The 16609-nt window shown below is 37.8% G+C and overlaps 1 protein-coding gene across 1 annotated transcript in view; it reads right to left on the bottom strand.

Annotated features, from left to right (window-relative positions):
• The window catches only part of NME9 (NME/NM23 family member 9), a 45785-nt gene that overhangs the window by 12647 nt on the left and 16529 nt on the right, over window positions 1-16609 (bottom strand). Inside the window, 2 exon segments of the mRNA XM_037825124.1 lie at window positions 329-432; window positions 3353-3410. Of these exon segments, the coding sequence (XP_037681052.1) occupies window positions 329-432; window positions 3353-3410 (162 nt within the window).

Genomic DNA, 16609 nt, shown 5'->3' with positions numbered 1-16609 from the left:
TTATTAATCCAAGTAAATATTTACTAAAAGTTACCCTTTAAGGAGCAGAGGATAGAAATCTTGAGACCCTGTGTTCTGAAAATGAAACTTCAGTCAAGTGTTTGTGGAGCCAAGAAAGAGCAAATGTGTTTGAGTGGACTTGTATTCCTTCCCCATGTCCAGTCAGAGTCAGGGAGACAACTGAGCCAAGAGTGATCCTCAGGGAGGTGCGGTTGGGGGAGTGACAGTGGGACTCTAGAGTAGTTATAAAGGTTCATGACAGATACGAACCAAAAAATCCATAATCTGAAAAGGGCACTTAATACTTTTTGCTGAGAAAGGATCTTACTAATGCAAAATGCAGAAGGTCCAGGCCAACCTCGATCCTCATCTTCTGGAAGAGGTTCACCACAGGCTTGCAGGGACCACACCAGCCTTGGTAGACGTCAACAACTGTATGGAACCAACAAGTAGGAATGTTCAGCGGGCACCACCATACAAGGAAAAATTTATACCTGCACATTCTACACCCCTCAGATGGATTATCTGTTTACAGAGGTATTTAATGGCTAAAGGGATTATTAATCCCTCATATTAGAGCTATCCCTCATTCTTATGAACTCAGTATCCTTAAGTATGGCAGAAAATCATCTTCTTTAGGATATTTTCAGGATCACTGTAGGTGACCTGTCAGCATACAACAGCCTTTCATAACAAACAGCTTTCACATTTTCCCTTGATGAATTAAAAGCCTCTTGCTTTGAGTAAAGTAGTTTTACCTACTTTATAAAATCAACATTTTTTTTCCTAGAAAGTGAACCTGATAGATAGCTAGATGGAAACTTGGATAACTTTTCCTTCCTTGGTCCCAATCTATTGAGTGTGTTAGGGATGGATATGGGAGAACCCTCTCTTTTGATTGTATCTAAACCATGAGACCTGTAAGCAAGCTAAGAAAGCTGAGCCAACACGTGCTACTGATCCCTCCAGGATCAGCCCTGTGCCAGTTTGGATATATTATGTCTCCCAAAAGCCTTGTTCTTGAATGCAATCTCTGTGAGGGCAGACAACTAATCTTTGATTGAGCATTTCCGTGGAGATGTGACTTAATCACCTGCGGGCGAAACCTTTGATTAAATTATTTCCATGGAGATATGGGACTTGCCCATTCAGGGTGGGTCTTAATTAAATCACTGGAGTTATTAAGACCATAAAACCGTCCAAGCTGAGGCATCAACAATAGGATACCTTCACAGAAGAATGACTAATGGCGTCTGGAGCACCTGTTGTCTGGGAAGGCACATGGCTGGCATCTTCTTCCTTTGCTCCCAGGTTGTTTCAAAATGACTTTCTCACAGGACATTTCTCTCTAGGTGTCTGGGGATATTCTCTTGGTTTCTTCCAGGCAAACTCTGGGTTAGCATTTCCAAAGTGTCAGCAAAAGTCTGCTTTCAATGGCCGTCTTCAAAATGTCTCTTTTGGCTGCAGCTGCTCTGAGTTCCTTCTGTTTGTCATCTCTTTTATATGGCTCCAGTGATTTAATTAAGACCCACCCTGAATGGGTGGGGTAACACCTCCGTGGAAATTATCCAATCAAAGGTCTTGCCCACAGCTGATTGAGTCACATTTCCATGGAAACACTCAATCAATAGGTTCCAACCTAATCAACACTAATATGTCTGCCCCCACAAGATTGCATCAAAGAACATGGCATTTTGGGGGACATAATACATCAAACCAGCACACAGGATAACTGGTATATGGCACATTCTCAAGAAATTATGGGGAGGGTGGTTTTACTACTGTTGTTAAAGAGAGAGAAGAAATGATTCATTTTGCTCTGGAGCTGTGTTCTATTTGCACAGGCAAGACACATGGGCAAAATAGTTAAGAGCTGGCACCATCACTAAAGCGTTGTAATTCCTCAAATAGAGTGTGGCAACCCCCGCACCCCTCAACACACACACAACTAGATCACTGCAACTAGCAGTTATTTAGCGCACACTAGGCCCCAGGCCTGGGCAAGTCATCTACAGATGGCAGATGAAAAAAACAATGCCCCTTTATTTAGTCTAGGGGGATAAAGCCATGATTGTACTCACCCAGACAGAGGCCACACCAAGCTGGGTGGGTACTGGGGGTTTGAAACAGCATCCCACCCAAAATGTCCTAGAGACTCCCAGGGAGAAGTGACCACATAGAGTTTCAGGAAATATTTCAATGTAGGGAGGCTACTGTTGAGCTGGGCCTGGGAATGAGAAAGATTTCTAAGGTTGTGATGGGTCATAATAGTCGAGGTATTGGGAACAATATGGACAAAAGTGAAGAGGTGGAAAAACTTGTGCCATGTTCAGGAGAGGGGTGTGGTAGGCAGCCTCTAAGATGGCCTCCAGTGATTCCTGTCTCCTGGTAGTCTTGCCTTTGTGTAATCCCATCCCTTTGAGTGTGAACCAGACTTCTAATGAACAGAATGTAGCAAAAGTGATGGGATATTGCTTGAAATTAGGTTACAAAAAGGCTGACTTCCCCAACCTTTCTCTTCCCATCTCTCCCTCCACCCCCCCCCCCACCTCCTTTTCCCTCAGAGCCCAGCTTCTATTGAGAGTTGCCTTATGGACACTGATGGCAAGAAATTGATGTCTCTGGCCAGTAGCCAGCAAGAACTTGAAGCCTGTCAACAGCCCCATAAATGAGCTAGGAAACAAATCCCCCCCTAGAGTTAAGCCCTCAGATTCCCCATTTGAAAGCTAATTGCATTCTGGTGAGAGACCCTATGCCAGAGGCCCCTAGCTAAGCTGCACCTGGATTATTGACCCACAGAAACTGTGAGACAGTGTTTGTTGTTTGAAACAAATAAGTTTTGGGGGCCGTTGCTATACAACAATAGGTAACTAATACAAAGAGGAAGGGTAAGGAGGGACATGGACAGTGGCTGCACTGTTTCCTAATGACTGTGCATCCCTGGTTCCAGGCCTTTGTGATGCCTGGCTCTCCTTCCAGCTCTTGAGTTCCAAGAGATCCTGTTTTCCTTCCAAATACATTCCCCTTGTGTGCCTAAGGTAATTAGAGGAGGTTTCTGCTACTAAAGACAAACATTCCCTGAATACGACAATCCACTCTAAAACAAGGGAACCCTATTGTCCCATCAGTACAGTACTGACTAGTTTACTGAACTGAACATACTGACAGATGTTCAGGGGTGTGTGTGTGTGTCTGTGTGTGTACACACAGGCACAGTCAAAGAAATATTACCTGATTATTTATGAGGCTCAAGGTAATAGGAAAACGGTGCTCACTGCAGTCCTCTTCACAGTTCAATACTATCATTTAAAATTTTTGAAAAGAATAGATCTGAAAAATTATTTTAAATTACCAGTTAGCCCTTTGAAACTGAGCATTTCCTCCCAAAGCTCCTGGGTGCTGATGTTCACCTAAACCAAAAGAGATCAAATACTGTATTACTGAGGACACTGATGGGGAAACAGTTTGATGTATTTGCTTCATCTCTCCTTTCTCTCTCTCTCTCTCTTAAACCAATATAGCTCAAGCTGTCCCCTCTCCCCAATCTTCTTTTCTCCTTCCCTCCCTTCTTTCCTCCGTCCCAGTGAATGACAACTCTCTTGAGAATTATGTGTCCTATTCTCCTATTCTCAAGCATCATTATTAAAAATAATTTTAAATGTTATTTGTCCAGAAACAATATATATAATTGTTTTGTGTCCTTAAAATGTACATAAACAGTATATTGTAGTTATCCTTTTGCAATATGTGTTTTCATTCAACATTAAATTTTCACATTTATATTTATGTACATAAAGATATTCACTTGTATTTTCTTTTCTGCCTTTTTATAAGTTTTATTGAGACATAATTTATGTACAGTGAAATACACAGAACTATAGTGTTGCAGTTTTGATAAACATAACCAATGTAACCACACCTCTATCATGAGATAAAATTTCCATCACCCTAGAAAGTTCCCCTTTGCCTCCTCCCAGTCAGTCCCCACCCTTACCCTTTAACCCAGGTAAAAACTGATCAGCTTTCTATCACAATAGACTGGTACTGCCAGTTCTAAAACTTCATATAAATAAAATAATACAGTATTATTATTTTGTGCTGGCTTCTTTTACTCAGCAGAGTATTTTTGGGATCCATCCATGTAGGTGTGTGTCTCAGTTTAGTACATTTTTATTGCTGAGTATATTCCATTTATTGTATGACTATGCTACAATTTGCTTGACCATTCTTCTTATGAAAGATATTTGGGTTATTTCTAGTTTGGGGCTATTAGACATAAAGGCTTATGAATATTCTTGGTAAGTCTTTTGGTGTTCATGTTTTTACTGCTCTTCAGCAAGTAAATACGTAGGTGTGGAATTGCTAGGGCATATGGTAAGAGCTTTTCCCAAAGCAGTTGTACTATTTTAAACTTCCATTACCAAAAAAATACAAGAATTCTGGTTGCTCATCACCAACATTTGATGATTTCATTCTTTATATTTTTAGCCACATTTATGGTTATATAGTGGTATCTCATTGTGGCTTTAATTTCATTTCCCTGATGACTAATGGTGTTGAATACTTTTAAATGTGCTTAGCCATTCGTATATCTTCTTTGAGAAGTGTCCGCTGGTCTTTTGTCCATTTTCTTTACTTGGTTGTTAGTCTTTTCATTAGGTTATGAAGTTCTTTATATATTCTCTGAACAAGGTCTTCGTAGGATATATGTATTGCAACTATTTACTCTAAGTCTGTGTTTTGCTATTCATTTCCTTAACCAAGTCTTTTGGTGAGCAGAAGTTTTTATTTTCAACATAGTCAAATTTATCAAAATTTACTTTTATGTGTCCCTTCTAAGAAATCTTTCCATACCTCAAGGTCACAAAGATATTTTCCTGTTTACTTCTAGAAACTTTATAATGTAACCTTTTATGTTTAAGTCTATGATCCCTCTCAAATTAATTTTTGTGTATATTGTAAGGTAAGGTTGAGGTTAATTTTTTTACATGTAAAATACAGTTGTTTCTGCAAAATTTATTGAAAAGATTTATTTTCCCATTGAATTGCTTTGGCACCTCTGTTCAAAACTGACTACATAAGTATGGGTTGTTTTGGATTCTGTACTGTTGGATTGAGCTATTTGTCTATCATTATGCCATTAAGACATTGTTTTGATTACTGTAGCTGTATAAGTCTTGCAATCAGGCAGTGTGAGAGCTCCACATCTGTTATTTTTCAAGATGGTTTTGGCTATTCAAGATTCTTCACATTTCCATGTACATTTTAGAATCAGTTTGTCAATTTCTTAAAAAAACCTCCTGCAGTTTTATTGAGATAAATTCACATACCATACAATCCATCTAAAGTGTACAATCAATGTCTTCTAGTGTATTCACAGAATTGTGCATTCATCACCATAATCAAGTCTAGAATATTTCTTCCACTCCAAAAAGAAAAACCCATACCTCTCAGCTGTCACCTGTCAATACCTCTATCCTTCTGTAGCCCTTTATAACCATTTCTGTCAGGGCAAACCATTTTTTTCCCATCTCTATAAATTTATTTATGTTTACATTTTATGTAAATATAGTCAAATAGTATGTAATACCTTGTGACTGGTTTCTTTAACTTAGCATAATGTCCTTTTTTTTCTGCAATTGACAGAAGAGTATTTCTATATTACTATTCAGTACAATCCATAGTTCGCTTTAGGTATATTTTTACCCTATACCATCCTAAAATTAACACCATGTAATAGTATCATACATCTGTCCTAATTCATGGAAGAATATTCTTAAATTTGTACTATTGGCCACACTTATCCACAAGATTCATTATGTTATGCGGTACCATGTTTCATCCTCTGGCTTTCATTCTAGTGACGTACATGACCCTAAACTTTCCCTTTCAACCACAATTGCACCACATATCATCACAATTAATTACACTCACTATAATGTGCTACCATAACCTCTATCCATTACCACACATTTACAATCAACCTTATTATAACATCTGCACAAATTAAGCATCAGCTCCCCATTCTCAGTCCTCATTCTATCTTCTGGCAATCTGTATTCTAGATATTAACACCATGAGTTTCCTAGTTATATTTAGTACATGTTAGTGCAGTCATACAATATTTGTCCTTTTGTGTCTGTCTTATTTCACTTAACATAATAATGTTCTCAAGATTCATCCATGTGTCCCATGCATCAAGACTTCATATCTTCTTACAACTGAAGAATATTCCATCATATGTATATAGCACATTTTATTTACCCATCCATGAGTTGATGGATGGATTGTTTCCATCTTTCGGCAATTGTGAATAATGTCACCATGAACATCGGTGTACAAATGTCTGTACACATCCCTGTCTTCAGTTCTTCTGAGTAGATATGTAATTACAGAATTGCCGGATTATATGGCAGTTCTATATTTAGCTTCCTGAGGAATGGCCAAACTGTCTTCCAGAGCAATGGTACCATTCTACATTCCCACCAACAGTGAATAAGTGTTCCTATTTCTCCACATCCTCTCCAACACTTGCAGTTTTCTGTTTTTTTAACAGTCACCATTGTAATAGGTATGTAATGATATCTCATTATAGTTTTGATCTGCATTTCCTTAATAGCTAGTGATGCTGAATATCTTTTCATGTGCTTTTTGGCCATTTGCTTATCCTCTTCGGAAGAATGTCTATTCAAGTCTTTTGTCCATTTTTAAATTGGGTTGTTTGTCCTTTTATTGCTGAGTTGTAGGATCTCTTTATATATCCTGGATTTTAAACTCTTATGCGATATGTGGTTTCCAAATATTTTCTACCATTGAGTAGGCTGCCTTTTCACCCTCTTGACAAAGACCTTTGAAGCACAAAAATATTCAGTTTTGAGGAGGTCCCATTTATCTATTTTTTTTTTCTGTTGCTCATGCTTTCAGTGTAAAGTCTAAGAAACCACCTCCTACTGCAAGATCTTGAAGATGTTTCCCTACATTTTCTTCTAGAGTTTTACAGTTCTGGCTTTTATATTTAAGTATTTAATCCATTTTGAGTTAATTTTTGTATAAGGTGTGAGATAGGAGTCCTATTTCGTTCTTTTGTATATGAATATCCAGTTCTCCCAGCACCATTTGTTGAAAAGACTGCTCTGTCCAGTTGAGTGAACATGTCAGCCTTGTCAAAAATCAATTGACCATTGATCTGAGGGTCTATTCCTGACCTCTCAATTCAATTCCATTGATCTAATATGTCTATCTTTATGCCAGTACCATGCTGTTTTGACCACTGTGGCTTTATAAGAAGCTTTGAAGTCAGGAAGCATGAGTCCTCCCACTTCATTCTTCTTTTTCAAGATGTTTTTGGCTATTCAAGGTCTGTTTCCCTTCCAAATAAATTTGATAACTATTTTTCCAATTCTGCAAAGTAGGTTGTTGGAATTTTGATAGATACTGCATTGAATCTGTAAACCAATTTGAGTAGAATTGACATCATTAAGATTTAGCCTTCCTATCCATGAACATGGAATGTCCTTCAATTTATTTAGATCCTCTTTGATTGCTTTTTGCAATGTTTTGTAGTTTTCTGTGTATAGGTGCTTTTCATCTTTGGTTATGTTTATTTTTAGATACTTGATCCTTTTAGTTGCTATTGTAAATGGAATTTTTTCCTTAGATAGCTCATTACTAGTGTATAGAAACACTAATGATTTTTGCATGTTGATCTTACAACCTGCCACTTTTCTGAATTTGTTTATTAGCTCAAGTAACTTTGTTGTAGTTTTTTCAGGGTTTTCTAACTATAGGATCATGTCATTTGCAAATAATGACAGTTTTACTTCCTTTCCAATTTGGATGCTGTTTATTTATAAAATGGGCTCAAGGTTCATTTATGTTGTCACGTTTCAGGACCTCATTCTTTCTTACTGCTGCATAGTGTTCCGTCATATGTATATACCACATTTTGTTGATCCACTCTTCTGTTGAAGGACACTTGGATTGTGTCCATCCTTTGGCAATTGTGAATAATGTCACTAACATTGTGTGCAAATATCTGTTCGTGTCACTGCTTTCAGATCTTCTGGGTATATGCCAAGTAGTGGAATTGCTGGATTGTAGGGTAACTCACTATTTAGTTTTCTGAGAAACTGGCAAACTATCTTCCACAGCAGCTGTACCATTACACATTCACTCCAGCAGTGGATAAGAGTTCCATTTTCTCTACATCCTCTCTAGCATTTATTGTTTCCTGTTTGTTTAATGGCAGCCATTCTTATTGGTGTGAGATGATATATCATTGTGGTTTTGATATGCATTTCCCTAATAGCTAGTGAAGATGAACATTTTTTTCATGTGTTTTTTAGCCATTTGTATTTTCCTCTTCAGAAAAAAATGTCTTTTCATATCTTTTACCCATTTTATAATTGGGCTGTTTGTATTATTGTTGTTGAGTTGTAAGATTTCTTTATATATGTGGCATATCAGTCTCTTAGCAAATATATGGTTTCCAAATATTTTCTCCCTTTGAGTTGGCTACCTCTTTGCTTTTTTGACAAAGCCCTTTGTGGCACAGAAGCTTTTGATTTTGAGGGGTTCCCATTTATCTATTTGTTCTTTTGTTGCTTATGCTTTGGGTATAAGGTCTAAGAAGCTACCTCTTATTACTGGGTCCTGAAGATGTTTCCCTATATTATCTTCTAGGAGTTTGATAGTACTGGCTCTTATATTTAGGTCTTTGATCCACTTTGAGTTAATTTTTGTATAGGGTGTAAGATAGGTCCTCTTTCATTCTTTTGGATATGGATATCCAGTTCTTCCAGCCCCATTTGTTGAAGAGACTATTCTGTCCTGGTTCAGTGGATTTGGGGGACTTATCAAAAATCAGTTGACATAGATCTGGGGGTCCATTTAAAAACTCTCAATTTGATTCCATTGATCAATATGTCTATCTCTGTGGTAGTACCATGCTGTTTTGACTACTGTGGATTTACAGTAGGCTTTAAACTCTGGAAGTGTAAGTCCTCCTGCTTTGTTCTTTTTTAGAATGTTTTCGGCAATTTGAGGCCCCTTTCCCTTCCAAATAAATTTGATAACTAGCTTTTCCAAGTCTGCAAAGTAGGTTGTTGGAATTTTGATTGGAATTGCATTCAATCTGTAGATCCATTTGGGTAGAATTCACATCTTAATAATGTTTTAGCCTTCCTATCCATGAACATGATCTTTCCACCTATTTAGGTCCTCTTTGATTTCCTTTAGTAGAGTTTTGTAATTGTCTGTGTAGAGGTATTTTGCATTCTTTGTTAAATCTATCCCTAGATACTTGATTCTTTTAGTTGCTATTGTCAATGGAATTTTTTTCTTGATTGTTTCTTCAGTTTGGTCATTACTAGTGTATAGAAACATTACTGACTTTTGCACATTAATCTTGTATCCCGCCACTTTGCTGAATTTGTTTATTAGCCCAAGTAACTTTGTCATTGATTTCTCAGGATTTTCCAAATATAGGATAATATCATCTGCAAATAATGACAGTTTTACTTCCTCCTTTCCAATTTAGATGCCCTTTATTTCTTTTCCTTTCCTTATTGCTCTGGCTAGAACTTCTTGCACAATGTTGAATAACAGTGGTGACAGTGGACATCCTTGTCTCATTCCTGATATTAGTGGCATAATATCCTGTTATGATCTTTTTGCTTTCTTCAGGGTCCATGGTAATAACCCCCTCTCATTTCTGATTTTATCATTTGCATCTTTCTTCTTTGTTACTTTGTCAATTTAGCTAAGTGTTGCTGATTTTATTGATCCCAAAGAACCAACTTTTGTTTTATTGATTCTATTTTTGTTGTTGTTTTGTTTTGTTCTCCATTTATTTCTACTCTAATCTTTTTTATTTCTTTCCATCTGCTTGCTTTGGGATAAGTTTGCTGTTCTTTCTCTAGTTTCTCCAGTTGTTCCACTAGGTCTTTGGTTTTAGCTCTTTCTTCCTTTTTAATGTTGGTGTTTAGGGCTATAAATTTTCCTCTCAGTACCTCCTTCTCTGCATCCCATAAGTTTTGATTTGTTGTGTTCTCATTTTCATTTGTCTCAAGATAGTATTTACTGATTTCTTTTGCATCTTCTTTGACCACCTGGTTTAAGAGCATGTTGTTTAACCTCCATATATTTGTGAAATTTCTGGTTCTCTGGTTATTGTTGATTTCCAGCTTCAATCTAATGTGATCAGAGAAAATGCTTTGTATAGTTTCAATCTTTTTAAATGTATTAAGACCTACTTTGTGCTCTAGCATATGGTCTATCATAGAGAATGTTCCATGAACACTTGAGAAATATGTATACCCTGCTGTTTTGGGGGTGCAATGATCTATATATGTCTGTTAGGTCTATTTCATTTATCATATTATTTGTGTTCTCTATTTCCTAATTGATCCTCTGTCTATATATTCTATCCATTGAAGAGAGTTGTGTGTTTAAGTCTCCCACTACTATTTTAGAGACATTTTCAGTTTTGCTAGTGTTTGTCTCATGTATTTTGGGGCACACTGGTAAGGTGCATAAATATTTGTGTTTCTCATAATATCTTTGCATTTAAAGTCTATTTTGTCCAATAGTGTAGTTACCCCAGCTTTTTTTTCTGGGGGGGGGGAGGGTGTTGTGGTTTTTTTTAACGCAAGTTTATTGAGATATATTCACATACCATAAAGTCATCCAAAATGTACAATCAGTTGTTCACAGTATCATCATATTGTTGTGTATTCAACATAACAATCAATTTTTTGAATATTTTCATTACTCCAAGAAATGAAAAAGAGAATAAAAAGAAAAAGAAAAGGAAAAAAGAACACCCAAAACATCTCATACTCCTACCCGCCCCCCCATTATTCATTTACTTTTTTGTCCCCCTTTTTTCTACCCATCTGTCCATATACTGGAGAAAGGAAGTGTGGACTGCAGGGTTTTCACAATCACACAGACATCCCATATAAGCTATATAGTTACATGATTGTTTCACAAATCAAGGATACTGCATTACAGTTCAACAGGTATTTCCTTCTAGCTATTCTAATACACTAAAAACTAAAAAGGGATATGTATATAATGCATAAGAATAACCTCCAGAATGACCTCTCAACTCCACCTGAAATATCTCGCTGAAAATTTCTTTCATTTTTCTTCCCCTTTTGGTCAAGAAGACTTTTTCAATCCCACAATGCCAGGTCCAGGCTCATTCACAGGAGTCATCTCCCATGTTGCCAGGGAGATTTACACCCCTGGGAGTCATGTCCCACGTAGGGGGGATGGCAGTGAGTTTACATGAAGTGTTGGCTTAGAGGGAGAGGCCACATTTGAGCAACAAAAGAGGTTCTCTGGGGGTGACTCTAAGTCACAATTTTAAGTAGGCTTAGCCTTTCCTTTGCAGCAACAAGCTTCATAAGGGCAAGCCCCAAGATCAAGGGACTGGCCTGTTACAATGGTAGTCCCCAATGCTTGAGAGAATATCAGGAATTCCCAAGGTGGGGAAGTCTAATATTCCCAATTTTTCCCCAGTTCCTCAAGGGGCCTTTGAAAATACTTTTTATTCTCTGTCCAAATTACTCTGGGTTGTATCAGGGTTTCATGCTAACATGAACAAATCAGATGCTACCCACTATTCAAGGGTCCATGTAATTACAGTGTTTGAGTAAACTGACCATACAGGTTAAATTATACAGCATGTTACAGAAAATGTAGATTTTTCCACCAAATAAACATCTCTTCATTTGGTCTCACACAGAAGTTGAAGTTTTAAAACACAGCCAATTTCTCTTTAGTCTGGTTTATCTTAGTCCTAATCAAGTCCGTTTTGTTCATATCTCTAATTAAAATCTGATCTCTTTTTCAGCTTCCATAACATTTGCTGTATGTGGTAATGCTGACATTCACAGCTACTGAACTCTGGCTCTGAGACTCAAGTGTCACACAGATACACAAAGTTCCAGGGACTGACCAGGTTATATGCAAACAGCTCAGCATCTCAGGATTTAGAAATAACTGTTACAACTCATGAACGATGTGACTGCTGTAAGATCTTACATCTAGGAACCTTTACCATAAGCCTTTCCCTGATAACCTGTGCGCTCAGATTGAATTCTCAGTTTGCACATTATAGTTATTCCATATTAGTGAGGCATATAATGTTTGTCTTTTCAATTCTGGCTTATTTCATTCAACATGCTTTCTTCAAGGTCCATTCACCTAGTTGCATACTTCACAACTTCATTTCTTCTTGTCACCACTCAATATTCCATTGTATGTATACACCACAGTTCATCATTCTATTTATCTGTCAATGTACCCTTGGGCCACCTCCATCCATTGCTAATCATGAATATTGCCACCATAGACACAAGTGTACAATGTCCATTCATGACCCTGCTCTCAGTTTTTCCAAGTATATACCCAATAACAGGGCTGCGGGACCATATGGCAACCCCATAGTTCACTTCCTGTGGAACCACCACACTGACCTCCAGATGGGCTGCCCCATTCTACTTCCCTACCAACAGGGAATAGGTACATCCCTCTCTCCACGTTTTCTCCAGCACTTGTATCCCTTTGTTTATTTTTTAAGCAATTTTATTCATGCACAATACAACCCATTTTAAGTAAACAATCAATGATTCCTGGTATAATCACGTAATTATGCTTTTCCCGCCACAATTTATATGAAGACATTTCCATTTATTCTGCAAAGAAAGAAGAAAAGGAGAAAAAAATGGAGAATAAAAATATAAAACACAGAAAAAAATAAAATAAAATGAAAAGGTCAGACAACACCACCACCACCAAGAATCCCATATCACTCCCTTATATCCCTCTCTGATAGACATTTAGCTTTGGTATATTGCCTTTGTTACAATTAATGGAAGCATCTTATGATGTTACCCTTAACTATAGACTCTAGTTTGCATCGACTGTATTTTTCCCCTGTACCATCCAATTTTCAACACCTTGCAATGTTGACATTCATTTGTTCTCCCTCTTTTAAAAACATTCTTATATTTGTACACTTAATCACCATCACTGACCATTCTAGGTTTGGCTAAGTTATACAATCCCAGTCTTATCTTCTATCTTTCCTTCTGGTGTCATACATGCCCCTAGCCTTCCACTTTCAAACCATACTCACACTCATCTTTGTTCAGAGAACTTACAATATTGTGCTACCATCACATTTCTATCCATTTCTGGATCTATACAATCAATCCTCTTGAACCTTATATATTCCTTCAGCAAGAAATACCCAATTTCTAACTTCTTTCTATCTCCTGACAACCCATATTCTCAACTTTACCTCTCAAATTTTGCTCATCAATGTTAGCTTATATTAGTGAGTTCATAGAGTAGCCATCCTTTTGTTTCTGGCTAATTTCACTCAATGTAATGTCTACTGTCTACCATTTTCTCTTTTGGATCTTATATGTCATATATTATTTTTTTCTCTCTCTCTCTCTTTTTACTCTGATAGTCTTCATTTCTACTCTCTTCTCCAAACCTCTCTCTCCTATCTTTTCCTATCTGCCTCTAGTGCTCCCTTTAGTATTTCTTGTAGACAAGGTCTCTTGTTCACATACTCTCTCAGTGTTGGTTTGTCTGAAAATATTTTAAACTCTTCCTCATTTTTGAAGGACAGTTTTGCCAGAGATAGAATTCTTGGTTGGCAGTTTTTCTCTTTCAGTATCTTAAATATATCATGCCACTGTCTTCTTGCCTCCATGGTTTCTACTGAGAAATCTGCACATAGTCTTATCGAGCTTCTTTTGTATGTGATGGATTGCTTTTCTCTTACTGCTTTCAGAATTCTCTCTTTGACTTTGACATTTGATGATCTGATTATTATGTATCTTGGAGTAAGTCTATTCAGATCTATTCTGTTTGGAGTATGCTGCGCTTCTTGGATCTCCAATTTTATGTCTTTCATAAGAGATGGGAAATTTTCACTGGTTATTTCCTCTATTATTGTTTCTGCCCCTTTTCCCTTCTCTTCTCCTTCTGGGACACCCATGACATGTATATTCATGCACTTAGTGTTGTCATTCAATTCCCTGAGACCCTGCTCCTATTTTTCCATTATTTTCCTTATCTGTTCTTTTCTGTGTAGGATGTCAGATGTCCTGTCCTATAGTTCCTGAATCCTTTCTTCTGCCTCTTCAAGTCTGCTGTTGTATGTCTCCATTGTGTTTTTCATCTCTTCTATTGTGCCTTTCATTCCCATAAATTCTGCCAATTGTTTTTTCAAACTTTTGAGTTCTTTCTTATATTCGCCCAATGTCTTCTTTGTATCCTTCATCTCTTTTGCCATATCTTCCCTTAACACTTTGATTTGATTTTTGAATTGATTTAACATATTTGTTTGAAGAACTTTAATTAGTTGTTTCAACTCCTATTTCTCATTTGAAGTGTAAGTTTGTTCCTTTGACTGGGCTGTATCTTCATTTTTTTCTAGTGTGATTCATAATTTTTTGTTGTCTAGGCATCTGGTTTCCTTGATTACCCCAATTCAGATCAGACAGGCCCAAGTCTCAGAAAGAGGGTGTTATCAGTATTAGGTTTCCCTGAGGATGAGACCCAGTGGGTTGTCAAACTTTCCTGTGAGGCCTGTAGACACTGTGCTTTTCCTATCCTACTCAGTAGGTGATACTTCTCAGTCTGCAGCTCCCCACTGGTGTAAAGAGGTGCATTGCCTTGTTGCTTTTAATTCTCAGTAGACCCCATCCTTGCCAGGGGGTGAGAATGTCAGAAGCCAAGCTTAAGCTGTTTCTGTCTGCCTCCACCCCCCACCCAGGCCCTAGGATCTGAGTTTTCTGAGGGAGGGCAGCTACTTGAACTGGGCCCCATCTCCCCATTTTCTTAGAGAAGATAAGCTCTTTAGGAATTTATATCCTACACTGATTTCTTCCTTTGACTCTCTTACTATCTTTACTCCACCCTTGCTTGGGTCAGCACTGACAATTGAAAATGCCTGAGACTTACTCTAATTAATTAGTTAGATTGAGAGAAAAAAAGGAAAAAAGAAATAAATCCCCTTTTCAGAGCCAGTCTGTAGCCCCCCAGTTATCAGTCAAGAACCGGAGTTGGTGCCCAGTTCTATGTGCCCCTTTTCTTGGGACACAGCCTTTTTCCAGTATTCTGAGCTCAGCCAATTCCAAAAGCCTCTGTTTTTATTTATTTAATGTATTTTTTTCCATCAGCCCTACCTCTCCTCTGCTGGGAGGAACCTCTGGGTTTCTTTCCTGTTTCTTCCGGATTTATCTGTGCTCTTAGCTTGTATTCTGTAGTCCAAATTTGTTAATTAAAACCTCAATTGGAGCTTGGTTGAGTCACCTTATCTTCCTCCTAGTAAACTGCTTCTTTTCCCACAGGGAACTCTTCCAACTCAGTCTGCTGTGCCAGTGGGGGAGGGGTGCCAGCTTCATAGTTTGTGGAGCTTTACTTAGAGTTCTTATGCTCTGATCTCAGGTATTCCACCCATTCTAGACTGGCATATGTATGATGTTTGGTCACAGATGTCCCCCAACAGTTGTTCCAGACTATTTACTAGTTGTTCCTTGCTATATGATATGGAGAGAACTAACTGAATTCCATACCTCCCTATGCCACCATCTTGCCCCACCTCCTATCCCAGCTTTTATTGGATTACTGTTTGTGTGGAATATCTTTTTCCAGCCTTTCACTTTTAACCTCTTTGTTTCCTTGAGTCTAAGGTGAGTCACTTGTAGACAGCATACAGATGGCTCATTTTTTTTAATCCATACTGCCAGTCTATGTCTTTTGATTGGGGAATTTAATCCACTAAAATTCAATGTTATTGCTGTAATGGCAGCATTTACTTCAACCATTTTATCTTTTGGCTTTTATATGTTGTGTCTTTTTTTTTGTCTCTCTGTATACCCTTTTCTGATACTCTTCATTGCTGATACTCTTCATTTCTACACTCTCTTCCAAGCCTCTCTCTTGTCTTTTCCCTTCAGCCTGCAGAACTCCCTTTAGTGTTTCTTGTAGGGCAAGTCTCTTGTTAATGAACTCTCTCAGCTTCTGCTTATCTGTGAACATCTTTAACTCCCCCTCATTTTTTTATTATTCATTTTATTGAGATATATTCACATACCACGCAGTCATACAAAACAAATCGTACATTTGATTGTTCACAGTACCATTAGGTAGTTGTACATTCATTACCAAAATCAATCCCCAATACCCTCATTACCACACACACAAAAATAACCAGAATAATAATTAAAGCGAAAAGGAGCAACTAAAGTAAAAAAGAACACTGGCCGCCCTTGTCTGTTTGTTTGTTTGTTTCCTTCCCCCACCTTTCCACTCATCCATCCACAAACTAGACTAATGGGAATGTGATCCCTATGGCGCCCCCCCCAATCCCACTGTCCCCCCTCATAAGCCACATTTTTATACAATTGTCTTCAAGATTCATGGGTTCTGGGTTACAGGTAACCCAGTTTCAGGTATCCACCACCAGCTACCCCAATTCATTAGAACCTAAAAAGGGTTGTCTATATTGTGCATAAGCGTGCCCACCAGAGTGACCTCTCGGCTCCTTTTGGAATCTCTCTGCCACTGAAGCTTATTT

This window comes from Choloepus didactylus, chromosome 1, assembly GCF_015220235.1.
Source record: "Choloepus didactylus isolate mChoDid1 chromosome 1, mChoDid1.pri, whole genome shotgun sequence".
Lineage (NCBI taxonomy): Eukaryota > Metazoa > Chordata > Mammalia > Pilosa > Megalonychidae > Choloepus > Choloepus didactylus.
The sequence above is the reverse complement of the archived record's forward strand: the minus strand, read 5'-3'. Positions and strand labels throughout refer to the sequence as shown.